This window comes from Dictyostelium purpureum, assembly GCF_000190715.1.
Source record: "Dictyostelium purpureum unplaced genomic scaffold DICPUscaffold_307, whole genome shotgun sequence".
Taxonomy (NCBI): domain Eukaryota; phylum Evosea; class Eumycetozoa; order Dictyosteliales; family Dictyosteliaceae; genus Dictyostelium; species Dictyostelium purpureum.
In genome coordinates this window covers 10047-23219 of record NW_003519643.1, presented here as the reverse complement: position 1 = coordinate 23219, position 13173 = coordinate 10047, and the positions used below count along the sequence as shown (strand labels likewise).

The 13173-nt window shown below is 24.6% G+C and overlaps 3 protein-coding genes across 3 annotated transcripts; 1 reads left to right on the top strand and 2 right to left on the bottom strand.

Moving 5' to 3' along the window:
* The first annotated feature begins 6465 nt into the window (after positions 1-6465).
* On the top strand, positions 6466-9687 carry DICPUDRAFT_95497 (uncharacterized protein). The gene is made up of 5 exons (XM_003291877.1): positions 6466-6492; positions 6580-6849; positions 6926-7240; positions 7328-7695; positions 7781-9687. The coding sequence occupies exons 1-5, from the start codon at positions 6481-6483 to the stop codon at positions 9576-9578; spliced, it is 2763 nt and encodes a 920-aa protein (XP_003291925.1). The 5' UTR covers positions 6466-6480; the 3' UTR covers positions 9579-9687.
* A 64-nt stretch (positions 9688-9751) lies between these two features.
* DICPUDRAFT_50132 (uncharacterized protein) lies at positions 9752-11062 on the bottom strand. Its single transcript, XM_003291871.1, has 2 exons — positions 10317-11062; positions 9752-10233 (listed from the first exon to the last, which is right to left on the bottom strand). Exons 1-2 carry the CDS (start codon positions 10849-10851, stop codon positions 9788-9790), a joined length of 981 nt encoding a protein of 326 aa, XP_003291919.1. The 5' UTR covers positions 10852-11062; the 3' UTR covers positions 9752-9787.
* A 143-nt stretch (positions 11063-11205) lies between these two features.
* Positions 11206-12608, bottom strand: DICPUDRAFT_57646 (uncharacterized protein; the record flags this gene model as incomplete). The annotated part of the gene is made up of 3 exons (XM_003291870.1): positions 11206-12094; positions 12162-12276; positions 12368-12608. 3 exons carry the CDS (start codon positions 12606-12608, stop codon positions 11320-11322), a joined length of 1131 nt encoding a protein of 376 aa, XP_003291918.1. The 3' UTR covers positions 11206-11319.
* Positions 12609-13173: the final 565 nt, after the last annotated feature.

Genomic DNA, 13173 nt, shown 5'->3' with positions numbered 1-13173 from the left:
AATTATTTATAAAAGTTTTAATAAAATCAAATTATAATTCAAAAAAAATAAGATAAAAAATAAGATAAAAACAAAATTAAAAAATAAATAAAAAATAAAAAACAAGTTTGATTTAAGTTTTTTAAAATAGAAAGATAAAAAAATATAAAAGTGGTGACAGGTATTAGTCGTAAATTTTTTTTTATTTTTTTAAAATAGGGTGAATATTTGGGAAAAAAATTGTAAATATTTTTTAATGATCGGTTCAATCGTTTTTGAACTTCATTTCACCTTCTTTTAAAAACTCTATTTTTCAAAAGGAAAAAAAAAAAAACTTTTTTATCAATAAACAATGAAAAAATTTTATATACAGCAACATTTTATTTTTTTTATTTTTTTAATTTGATTGTTGAATTGTTTTATTATTATTTTGGTTAAATCTTGTTGTAAAACTGTGTGGATTAATTGTTATTGATTTTGTGCAATTGAAAGTTTTATAAATACCAACTAAACGATCTGCCAATTCAAACATATAATTTCTTAAAGAAATAATAATAAATTGAGCATTTTTGGTTCTTTCTTTGATGTAATTTGCAATGATTGAAACATTTTTAAAATCTAAAGCAGCATCGATTTCATCCATAACATAAAGAGCAGTAGGTTTATAATGATGAAGAGCAAAGACCAAAGCTAATGATGAGAGAGTTTTTTCACCACCAGAAAGATTTGAAATATTCTTCCAACTCTTTTTAGGTGGACGTACACTAAATGAAATACCTTCTTCGAAAGGATCTTCACGGTCAATAATTTCTAATTCGGCATCACCACCAAGTGTAATCATTTGATAGATTTCTTTAAGTTTCATAGTGATAATAGTAAAACCTTCCATAAATTCATCCAAACGATTCTTACGTAGTTGTTCATACTTTCTTAATAAGGTATCTCTTTCTTTTTCAATGAGTTCGAATTCATTTTTTTTAGCTTGATAATCTGATTCTTTAATTTGATACTCTTTAATTACTTCAATATTTATACCACTTTCTTTTCCAATATTTTGAAGTTCTAACGCTAATGAATTGATAGCTGCAACTAATCTTTGATTTTCTTCTGGTTCGGAATATTTTAAAATTTCCTCGGTTGTAATAATTAATGATGAATTTTGTTGTTGTTGATTATTATTATCTGTTATATAATCTTTATAATTTTCTCTTTTTTTTCTTTGATGATCCATTTTTCTAACAAAATCTGAAACTATGGCTTGTTTTTCTTCAATTTGACTTTTAATATCTTGAATGGATTCTTCTAATTTTGAATTACTAATTTTAATTTTATCTATAATCTTTTTAGCTTTTTCATATTCCTTTCTAATTTCTTTAGTTTCTTCTTCTTTTTCACGAAGTTTATCTGAAAGTTCATCAGTTTCTTCATTGGCTTTCTTTGTGTCATTTTCAAGGTTATTAAATTTATTTTGAATTTGCTCTAGTCTTTCTTGATTTGATTCTTTTTCTTTATTATTTTCGTTTAATACTTTATTTGATTTTTCTAATAGTTTATCCATTGATTTAATTTGAACTTGAGCCTTGTGAATATCAGATTGATTTGTATCGACACTGTTTGAAAGGGACTCTACCTTATTCTTTTGCATTTTTAATTCTGGACCACCAACGTTCATTATTTCATTTTGAATCTTTTGAATCTCGCCTTGAAGCTTATCTACTGTCTTTTGAATCTTATCCAATTCCTTTTGATCTTTAACTAACGAGTCTTGAATCTTTTCAATCTTTTGTTTCATTTCACCAGATAATTTTGATTTAGCTTCAAGCTCTGGTATAATTTTAGTGAGTTCTTCACATTTAGCTACAGCAGCTTTAATATCCATATCCATTTTTGGCAATTCAACTTCTAGTTGTGATTTTCTTTTGAGTGATTCTTGAATTTGATTTTCAATATTTGCAATTTCATCTCTGCATGCTCTTAATTCACTTTCGATACGGAAAACTTGTTCTTCGAGTTGGGACATTTGTTTTTTATCTTCTTTGGGGTCGCTCTTTAATTTTGAATTCATAGCACCTGCTCTGGGTCTTGTACCACCACCTGTCATGGCACCACTGGTATCAATAAGACTACCATCAACTGTTACCACACGATATCTTTTTGATCCACCATATGCAATTTGTGTAGCTTCATCGAGGGTTTCTGAAACCAATGTATCACCTAATGCACTATAGAATGCAGTACAATATTTCTTTTTATCCTTCATTTGAATTAAATCGAAAAGACGTGGTACATTATTTGGTGTTTGAATGGGGCCAATTCTTGAACGTTGAAATTCAATATTTTCAAGAATCATAAATGTTGCTCTACCTAAATTCTCTTTTCTTAAAATTTCCACACATGATTCTGCAGTTGTAGTATTGTCTACAATAATATTATCCATTTGCGAAAATGCTGCTGTGGAAATAGCAATATCATACTTTTGGTCTATTGCACCCAAATCACCTAAACGTCCATGAATACCATTAATTTGACCAGATTCCCTAAGTTTCATTAAACGATCTAAAATTGAATTTCTTGAACTACTTTCGGAAAGTGAGGCTCTAATTTGCTCTAATTGTCTTCTAGCGTCGAGTAATTGAGAATAAAGCTTCTCTTCAGATGATTTATTTGTTACCAAAATAGCCTCTAATGTTTGAATTTTGGATTTTACTTGGTCCAATTCCTTTTTTGCTTTTGAAATATCAGTTTTACGAGAGCTTGAAATTACTTTTGATTCTTCCAAAGCTTTAATAGCGTCTTCGAGGTTAGTGGCAGCACTTTTATTATCTTTTGAAAGGACACTCAATTCAGATTGCTTTAGATCTACGACAGATTTGGCCTCGTTATGTTTCTTGCTCCATGGTAACAATTCTTTTTGTTTCTCTTCCATCTCTTGTTGAAATTCTGCAATCTCTCCTTTAAGTGACTCCATCATTGCCTCTAGTCTATCTTCTTCAACCGATAACTCTTTTGGTAATTCAATGGCTTCCTTTTCTAATCTGACAATATTTTGATTGCAAATAACTTTGGTACGCTCATATTCAGCTTGCTTCTTGGTTTCCTCCTCAAAGACACTATTATTCTTTTTGATCTTTGTATTTAAATGCTTGATTTCTTCCTTATATTTGATTGATTTCTTTTCAATTGACAATGATTCTGATTTGCATTTTGATAGTTGTTTATTCAATTCATCCAACTCTTTATTTTGCTTTTTTAGACTCTTTTCACACTCTAATAATTTGTTATTGGACTCTTCTTGGGTTTCTTTTTCTTTGGTTAATTTATCTTCAACTTCTTTTTGTTTTTCTTTTAACTCTTCAATTTCTCTCTTTGGCTCCTCTGATGCCACTTGGAAATAAATGAATTTATTTTTAATTAATTCCATTTCTTTATCAATATATTCTTGGGCTCTATCTTTGTCTGCTTGAAGGGCATCTCTTTCTTTTTCTACAATTTTCATACGTTGGTTTGATGTCGATTTCTTTTCATTGGCAATTTCAACTGATTTATAAGTTGTTTCAATATCTTCTAAATACTTTTTGGAGCCAATAATATCCTCTAAATATTCCAATAAACCCTCCTCATTAGAATTTTGACCCTTTGGCTTCATCATTGCAATTTGTTCAACTTCACCCTAAAAAATAATAACATTATTAAAAAAAATTAAAAAATTAGTATATACATTTCAATCTTTAATACTAAAATAATTTAATGGAAACCTACTTGTAAAATTAAAAATCTATTATTATCTAAATCAATACCCTTTTTCTTTAAAAATGGTTTTAATTCATCCAATTTAATTGTTTTATCATTTAAATAATATTTTGATTCACCTTTCTTTGGTGCTGTACGGGTAACTACAAATTCTGAATTTGGTACAACTTGATAATTATCATCTCCTGGCTTTATTAAAATGATGAGACCAAAAAAAAAAGAAATAATTAATATTTTACTTTATTTTAATTTAACTATTTAATTAAAGAATAAAAACTTACCAAATCAATAATATCTTGAAAATAAACAGAAACCTTTCCCATTTGTAAATCTTTATGATTTTCTGAATTATGAATTAATTCTGAAATTTTATTTTGTCTAATTTGTTTAGCTCTATAACCAAATACAAATAACATTGCATCAATGACATTTGATTTACCACTGCCATTAGGTCCAACAATTGAACTAAAACACTAGAGAAAAAAAATAATAATTTAGAATTTATTATAAAATAATGATAATAAAAATTAATTAAACATACTTTATGAAATGGGCCAACCTCTTGTCTACCGGCATACGATTTAAAATTTTCCATAACCATTTTTGTAATCATTAATCTTTTTTCATTGCTATTAGTGCCACTTAACAATGGAGTTTGTTGAGATTCTTGAGTAGTTTGTTTTTGTTGTGAGTTTTTAGTCTGTGATGCTCGTTGTGGTGGTATTGGTGATTGTGGTTCTAATGGCTTTTTGTTTGGTTCTTGGCTCGGTTTAATATCCTCTTCTTCCTCTTCTTCCTCTTCTTCTTCTTCCTCTTCTTCTTCTTCCTCTTCCTCTTCTATATGGCTATCCTCTTCTATTATACTTTCTTCCTCCTCTCCTACCATTTCTTGATCTTTCATTTCGACATCGCTCATTTTATAGTGATTTAATTAATAATTTATATATACATGTACATAAAAAAAAAATAAAAATGGTAATATATTTTTTTTTATTTTAATTTTAAAAATAAAATAATAAAAAAAAAAAAATTATTATTGTTATTTTTTAAATTTAAAAAAAAAAAAAAAAAAATTTATAAAAAAAATTAATTTTTACAAGAATAGGCGCGCATATCGCAAATAAAGTGGGAATTAATTCTTTTTTTATCTCTTTTATATTTATCATTTTATTAACATTACAGGTAATGTTTTTAGGGTGAATAACTAAACAATAAATATTCCAATTTGCGTACAAGAATTTTTTATTGTTTAGTATATAACTTCTTGAAAAGGATTGTTTGTCAACAAACAAAATAAAAGAGCACTAGGGGAAATCAATTAAACCTCAAGATTCAGCAGACTTGAAATAGAACTTTTAGTATCAAAATAAATAAAATTTTAAAAGTATAAAATATATTATAAAATCTTTAGAAATTAAAATAAAAAAACTTATATTTATTTATTTTTTTTTTTAAATTTTTCATTTACTTAATAATTTTTTTTTTTAATAATAATTTATTTATTTAATATTATTTGATTTTGTTAAACATACATGAATTGGAATTTCTATATAACGAGAAATATTTGTGAATACAACCCCAATTAATTCTTAACAACCGATTAAATAACTTAGTACCATCCAGATATACAACCTGTTAATTATAACTATTATAAATATAAAATAAATATTTTATATTAGTTTTTTTGTAACGCAATACCCATCAAATTTGGTTGAAAACTCTTTTTTTTTTTTTAAAAATAAAAAATAAAAGATATTTTTAATTTTTATTAAAAAAAAAAAAGATATTAAAAGATTTCGTTTGATTAATGGGGAAAAATTGGAAAAGAAGCTGGAAAAAAAAAATATCCGATAATGATAATGGTGATATTAATGAACTTGTTATTAATAAGTCTATGGCCTTAATATTTTTTTTTAAGATATCCATAAAAATTATATATAAATAAAAATAAAAATAAAATGAATTTAAAAAAAATTAAAAAAAATTAAAAAAAAAAATGGATTGAATTATGTGGATGTTTTTTTGGTTTTTTAAGATGATGTAATGAAGTACTGTTTTGTGTTTATAAAAAAAAAAATTAAAAAAAGAAAAATATAATGAAAAATATATTTTTTTTTTTTTTTTTAAATTTTTATTTTTTTTTTTTAAATTTTTCTGAAACATTATTTTTTTATTTTTTTTTTTTTATTTTTTTAATTTAAAAATACCCATTTGCTTTATAATTTTGTTTATTGTTATTTAATACAAAATATTTATTTTTAAAAAAAAAAAATTTATAGATGTTATAAAAAAAAGTAGGTTACATTCTAAATAAATAAAGAAACCCAAGTTTTTTTTTTCTTTTTAGAGATAAATTTTGAAAACAAAATAACTTTCAAACACACCCACACATCACAATAATTTTAATAAAAAAATACACAAACACTGCATACTCTCCATAAAAAAATAAAAAATATTGTCCAATATTTAATCACACCAAAACATAAAAACACACAATTTTTGTCAAAAATAGATTTAAATTTTTGATTTTGATCCAAAAAGGATTAACTATATTTCCAAAAACCACATTTATTATAAAAAAAACAAACACTAATTAGTATTTATTTAAAAAAAAAAAAAAGAAAATATAAATAGGAAAAAAAAATTAATTTGGTTTTAAAATTAAAATTTAAAAAAAATTATTATTTAATTTTTTTTTTTTTTCTAATTTCATTTATTTCCCAAACTATTTTATAAAAATATATTATAAAAATGGGTTATACCGTAGGTTTTTAAAAACTAAATTATAGAATCAATACGTCTTTAAATGAAAATATACTAATATTAAATTTTAAATAAATTATTAAACAGGTATTAGAGGATTTAATCGAAATTGAACCAATTTCAAATAGAAAATATAATTCAAATATTCACACACTTGTAAATTTAAGAACTTCACTAATCAATACTTTAGAAGCTTCGAAACATTTTGTAACCCAGAGTGAATCCTTTGTAGCATCAACATTTCTTTTAGCAAGTGATTTAAATAGAATTGGTTTACAATTCCCAGATATTTCCTCATTGTCATCATCATTAACAACATTTAATAAAAAAGTTAATCAACAATTACCACATACAATTGTAAGTAAAAATTCATTTTATAACCCAATAACTTTTTTACTAGTATTAACTAAATAATAATTAAATGGAATTTTAGAAAGAATGTAAATTTTTATTAGACTATTCAAATGAAAATCAAATACCATTTGATCACTCTGAAATATTTAAAGGATTAAAACAAGAAATTGATAAATTTTTGGTAGATTCAAATTTACATAGAAAGGAGTTAAAATCACTTTTATTAAAATATTCAAAATCATCATCAGAAAGTACAAGTGATAAAATCGCAAGCACAATGGCAAAACTTAATCAATCAATTTTCCAATATGAAAAGTATTTATATTCACTCGAAACTGAACTATCCGAATTTTGTATTAGAAAACATGATTATTTATTTCACCTTTCCAAAAATGTATTTATTTATAGATTATAAATAATAAATAATTATATAAAAAAAAATTTTACTCAAACTAACCTCTTTTTTTCTTTTTTTTTTTAGATAATAAGTTTACATCAACTAATTCATAGTGGTAAAAAAGCAGATGCTTCAAATCAACAAGATTTAAAACCAACTTTGTTTTTAAATAATAGTAATTTAAATTACAACAATAATGTTATAAATAGTAATAGTTTACCACCACAAACATTCAAAGATATATTAGATAACCCATTTTATTTAAAAGCATTTAGAATTTTTGCAGAAAAACAGCATTGCTTAGAAAATTTATTATTTTGGCTTGATGCAAATACAATTAAAGATTTAGAAGCTGATCAGTACCCAAGAAATAAAGTTAGAAATCTATATTTAAATATGTATAATAATTATATTCAAAAAGATTGTCAATATGAAATTAATATTGATTCAGAGTAAGTAAAACCAATATAATATAATATACTACATAATATTAATATCAAATATATTATTTTTATTACACTCTTTTATTTAAAATAGATCAAAACTATCCATTGATAATAGAAAAAAAGAAATTGAAGAGGATTCACCATTTTATCCAAGTTTACAATTAGCAGTTGATAATGTTTATCAAATTTTAAATCTATCAATGTTCCCATTATTTTTAAGCAGTTCACTTTATCAGTCAGCAACAATGTTAAATAAACCACCTCCACAAGATAATATATTGAATATGGAAAGTAGAGGAATTTTTCATTGTATCAATTCAATAGAATCATTACTTCGTAATCCAATTACAATCGAATACTTTTTATTATTCCTCAAACAAAACTGCATACATCCAACTACTCCACCAACTCTTATGAGCCATAGCGGAAGTAGTAGTAATTTATCATCAATGTTGGGTGGCTCATCCGGTTCATCATCTTCATCCTCTACTCCAAACAATTCACAATCTCCAAGATCAGTATCGCCATCCACTTCTTTTTCTAGTCTAGGTTTAGTTCCACCAATAACAATTTCACTTTCTCCAAGGTTAGCCCCATTAATCTCACCATTCTCTTTAAATCAAAACACACATAATGAAATTGTAAATATGATTTATTTCTATTTGGAGATCTCCAAATTCAAAGACCTCACAGAAGACCAATTAGACACATATGCCATCGAAATCTATGATAACTTTTTAAAACCAGGTTGCGATAAACAAATTACCTCAATTTCATATCATCAAGTTCAAGATATGATCTCTAGCAAAAGTGTAACCAAAGATATGTTCAAAAACGCTTGTCAAGATATCCTCCTTCATATAGCCAATAATTATTTTCAACCATTTTTAAATAGTAATCTCTGTAAAGAAATGTTACAACGTGAAGAAAAGATGAAAAAATATATTGACCGTGAAGAAAAGAAAACCAAACAAGATTCTAAACTAGATCAACAATTTGAATATATTTTAAAAGAAAAGTTTAAATTAATTTTACCATCAACTAAAAATTCAACATCCTCAACAACATCTAGTGGCATTAGTTTAAGTACTAGTGGCGGAAGTAGTGGCGGTTTATCAATTAGTGGTGGTAGTAATAGTGGGGGTAGTAGTATAACAAATACAAATACAAATAGTAGTAATAGTAAAAGCCACAGCAAATCAAATAGTAGTAGTAGCAGTAATTATTTATCACCAAATTTAATATCAAACTCATCCTCATCCTCATCATCAACTACAGATAAAATAAAAAGTATATTTTCACCATCATTTGTAAATTTATCATTAATTGGAGGTAATGGCTCATCATCAAATTCAAGTATACCACAATCACCATCATTGGCATCAGGTACAGTTTCACCAAGAAATGATGATCTTCATTATTTAGGTCAAGGCCCACCATCACCACATATTTTAGATGAACCAAATGAAATTTTAAATTTCATTCTTACCGATAATCAATGGCTTGATGCATTCAAGAAATTTGTTAAAAATGAAAAATCAGAAGAAATTTTGTTATTTTGGTTAGAAGTCGATTCATTCCTAAAGAAAAAAGATAAAAATGTTAGAATGGTCCAAAATATTTATGAAACCTTTGTTTGTGATGGCTCTCCATTAGAAGTTAATATAGAATACGAAATTAGAACTCAAATAAGAACTGCAATCAGACAATCATCCTATCAATATAATGATGGAATCGAAGAAGCCCTCAAAGCTGCCTCTCAATCTGTTTTAGAAATGATTAGAGTGGGATCTTATAAAAACTTTTTAAAATCACCTTTATTCAAAGAATACTCCTCATCTTTGGGTGATCCATATAAAAAATCAAGAAAAATTAATAATTCAAAATAATAAAAACTATATTATTTTAAAACAAATTTAAAAAAAATAGTAATATTACAATCCATTTTATGTATTTATAAACAATAATAAAAAATCTTTTAAACTTTTTTTTATAAATAATTTATTTTATTATATTTGTAATTTTAAATTAACTATGTAAGAAAAAAAAAATGATTGGATGATACAGTGTAAAAATTATTCGTATTTTATTTATTTATTTAATAATTTCTCATATGAATAATATTTGAAGTTTGTTCATTAATTGTTTCTGGGAGTGGACAACCTGCAACAGGAGCGTAGTCATATTTGACACCCATAAATGGCCAATTTAATTTTAATAAATAATAGTCACCTTGATAGTAAAGATATTTATTTAAACCAACAATACCAATAATTCTCTCGATGATATCTAAGATTGAACCTGATCTATCCATTAAAGATTCATAGAATCTAATAATTTCGTCCCTATGTTCGGTGAAAACAACTGGTTCAGGTTTTTCTGAAAAAAGATTTACATAGTCCCTCTTGAAAACTGTTGAACAATTGTATCTTGCACCAGCAGTATAAAGGAAATCGAATGAGGCTGCTGTGAAATCATCACAAGTAGTTGATGGAACATATAAATCTTTGCCATAATTGTTCCAAACATCCCAGGTTTGATAAACTAAAAAAAAAAAAAAAAAAAAAGTTAATATTTAAAACAATACTAATAATAAAGATTATTAATAAATATAAAGATTTACTTACTTGGATTAGTTGTGTTATATGATTCCATCCACTCGATATATTGATTTAATTGGGTACCATTGATTGTGGCCATAAAGGTTTTTGAGGCAGTTGAAAAGTATTTTGGATCCCAATAAGTTTCATTGACAAATGGAATAGAGCAAAGAATACCAGCATTACACCAAAGGATTTCTTTTGTGCCATTAACATCGATAATATTTGGTAGAGTTCCATTACCTACTTCATAATAAGCATCGTACTCTGCTGTATAATTTTGGCCAGTTGTAATGTCATAGAAACCTACGGCAGAATGATAGCCTCCTAATCTTCCAAAAAAGTTACCAAACATACCCTCAAAAATTGGTGCTTGTAAATAATATACATCAATAACATCGTCTTCGTCGAATTTTCCCCATGACGATGGTGTTTCTGGACAATCCTCTCTTTTAATTCTTTGGACACATAATTCTGGGTCGTTGTCAGGAATTCCTTGTGATTTAGTGATAGTTGTAGCTGTTGCTAAAAGTAATAATATTAAAGATATAATAATTTTCATTTTTTCATAATTTTAGAATATTTGTTGTTTTTATTTTATAACAAATGAATATATTAAAAATAAAAATAAATTTTTATATTAAAAAAAAATGATAAAAAAAAAAATTAAAATGTATATAAAAAAATAAAAGATTTTTTTTATTTATTTGTTTTTTTTGTTTATAATTAATATTTTTAAAATATATCTATTTAATTTATTAAATAAAATAATGTGTGGTTGATGTGTAATGTGGAAAAGAGAAAAAAAAAATTAAATTAAATTTTTTAAAAAAAAAATAAAAAAAGAAAAAAAAATTTTTTAAAAAAAATAAAAAAAAAAAAGAAAAAGAAAAAAGAAAAAAGAAAAATATTTTTTGAAAAGATATTTAGTTTTTTTTTCAAAATAATTTTTTTTAAAGTTAAAAGACACCATGATGTGGAAAAATAAAAATCTTTTATTGGGTTTTTTAAAAAATATTATTTATTTTTGTTATAATATTATATTATTTTGGCTTTTGGAGCTAATATTTTCATTATCGTCGTCCACATCATCTTGGTCATAAAAGCTATTATAAAAGCTATTATTTTGAGGAGATAAGGAAGGAGAAAGATTATTATTATTATCTAAAATTAAATTATTATAGCTATTTGTTGTTTTAAATGATTTTGGGCCGCTATTATTTGGAAGTAATGGATGAGTCTCTTTATAATTCTGTACAGATACACTTGGTGAACTTGAGTATAATAAATCTTGTTCTTCATCATTTGAAGCATCTTGTAATTCTCTTTTAATTCTTTTATTTCTACGATCATAAAATATCAATAATGCTAAAAGAGTAAAAATTTGAATTGATGAACATAAATACGATAACCATGTTGATACACTTTCCTTTGAGACAAATATTAAAAAGTATAAGTTTACTAATGAACCTGGCCCTTGAATCAACAACATTGTAATTGAAAATGAACCTACTACTTTATCCCTAATTGTTTTATAAATTTGTGGTGACCATTGTATAAATGTTACTATTGTGGATAATATACCCATACTATAACCAAATATATATGTTGTATGTGAACAAACTCCGACATAATCTGATAAAAACACAGCAACTATAGTTCCAACCACAACTATAAATAATACTAATATTGTAAAAAATATTTTTGAATATTTATATTCTTTTTTTGCCGCTGCTAATTCCACCATTTTTTCTTTTTCAATTAAATTTAAATCCCTAGGAGCATATATTAAATATAGTATATAACTAAAAAAAAAAAAAAGATTAGATTCTTTATTATTATTTTCTATAATGTTGTATTATTAATAATTACATTGGAAAAGAAAGAAGCCAAATACCAAATGATTGAAATAATGATAATAATGAAGGTCCACATGTTGAGAAACCTAAAACTGTACAAGCTTGAATTTGTGGATATTTTAAAACAACTAAATTATTATAATTTATTATTTAAAAATTAGTAACAAATTTCTATTCATTATACAGTATAATGAAAATATTGGCATATTGTATACTTACACATATTTACAAATCCACCAAATTGGTTCATATTACCTAAAAACATCCATAGAAAAGAAAGTCCTATAACTGATTTGGTTTTTATAATCTTTACATGTTGTGGAATTACTGAAAAGCAACATCCTATTAACAATATACATCCTAATGCTATACCACTAGGGTTCATATCAACTAGAATATCATGGAATTCTTGTGATGAATGTGGATCAACTGTCCCATTAATACAAAAACCGGGTTGCATTTATTTTAATTTTATTTTTAATATTATCTAATTTCGGTTTTATATATAGTATTGGTTTTATTTTATATTATTATTAATTATTATTATTATTATTATTATTATTTTGAAATTGGTTAGTGTGAAGAGGTGTTTATATGTACAGAGTGTTTGTGTTAAGTGGTGTTGTTATTATATATACAATGTTTTGTTATTATTTAAAAAAAAAAATTTTTAAATTTCTTTTTTTTTTTTTTTTAAAAAATTATTTTAAATTTTATATTATATTTTGTTTATTTTTATATTTTTAATTTATCTTATTTTTTTGATAAAAAAAGAAAAATGAAACAACAAATGATTGAGATAATTTCCTGTGCTAGTGATAAAGTCGAAAAAAAAAAAATAATTGAAAAAAAATAAAAAATTAAAATTAAATAAAAAAAATAAAAAATCAGGTTTTGTATTGGGAATTTGGGTGCTGGTTTACAAGAAGCAATGCTGATGAAGAATTAAAACTAGTTTGCGAAAAATACGATATACAAGGTAAATTTCTTATTATTATTTATATTTATTATTATATGTGTTATTT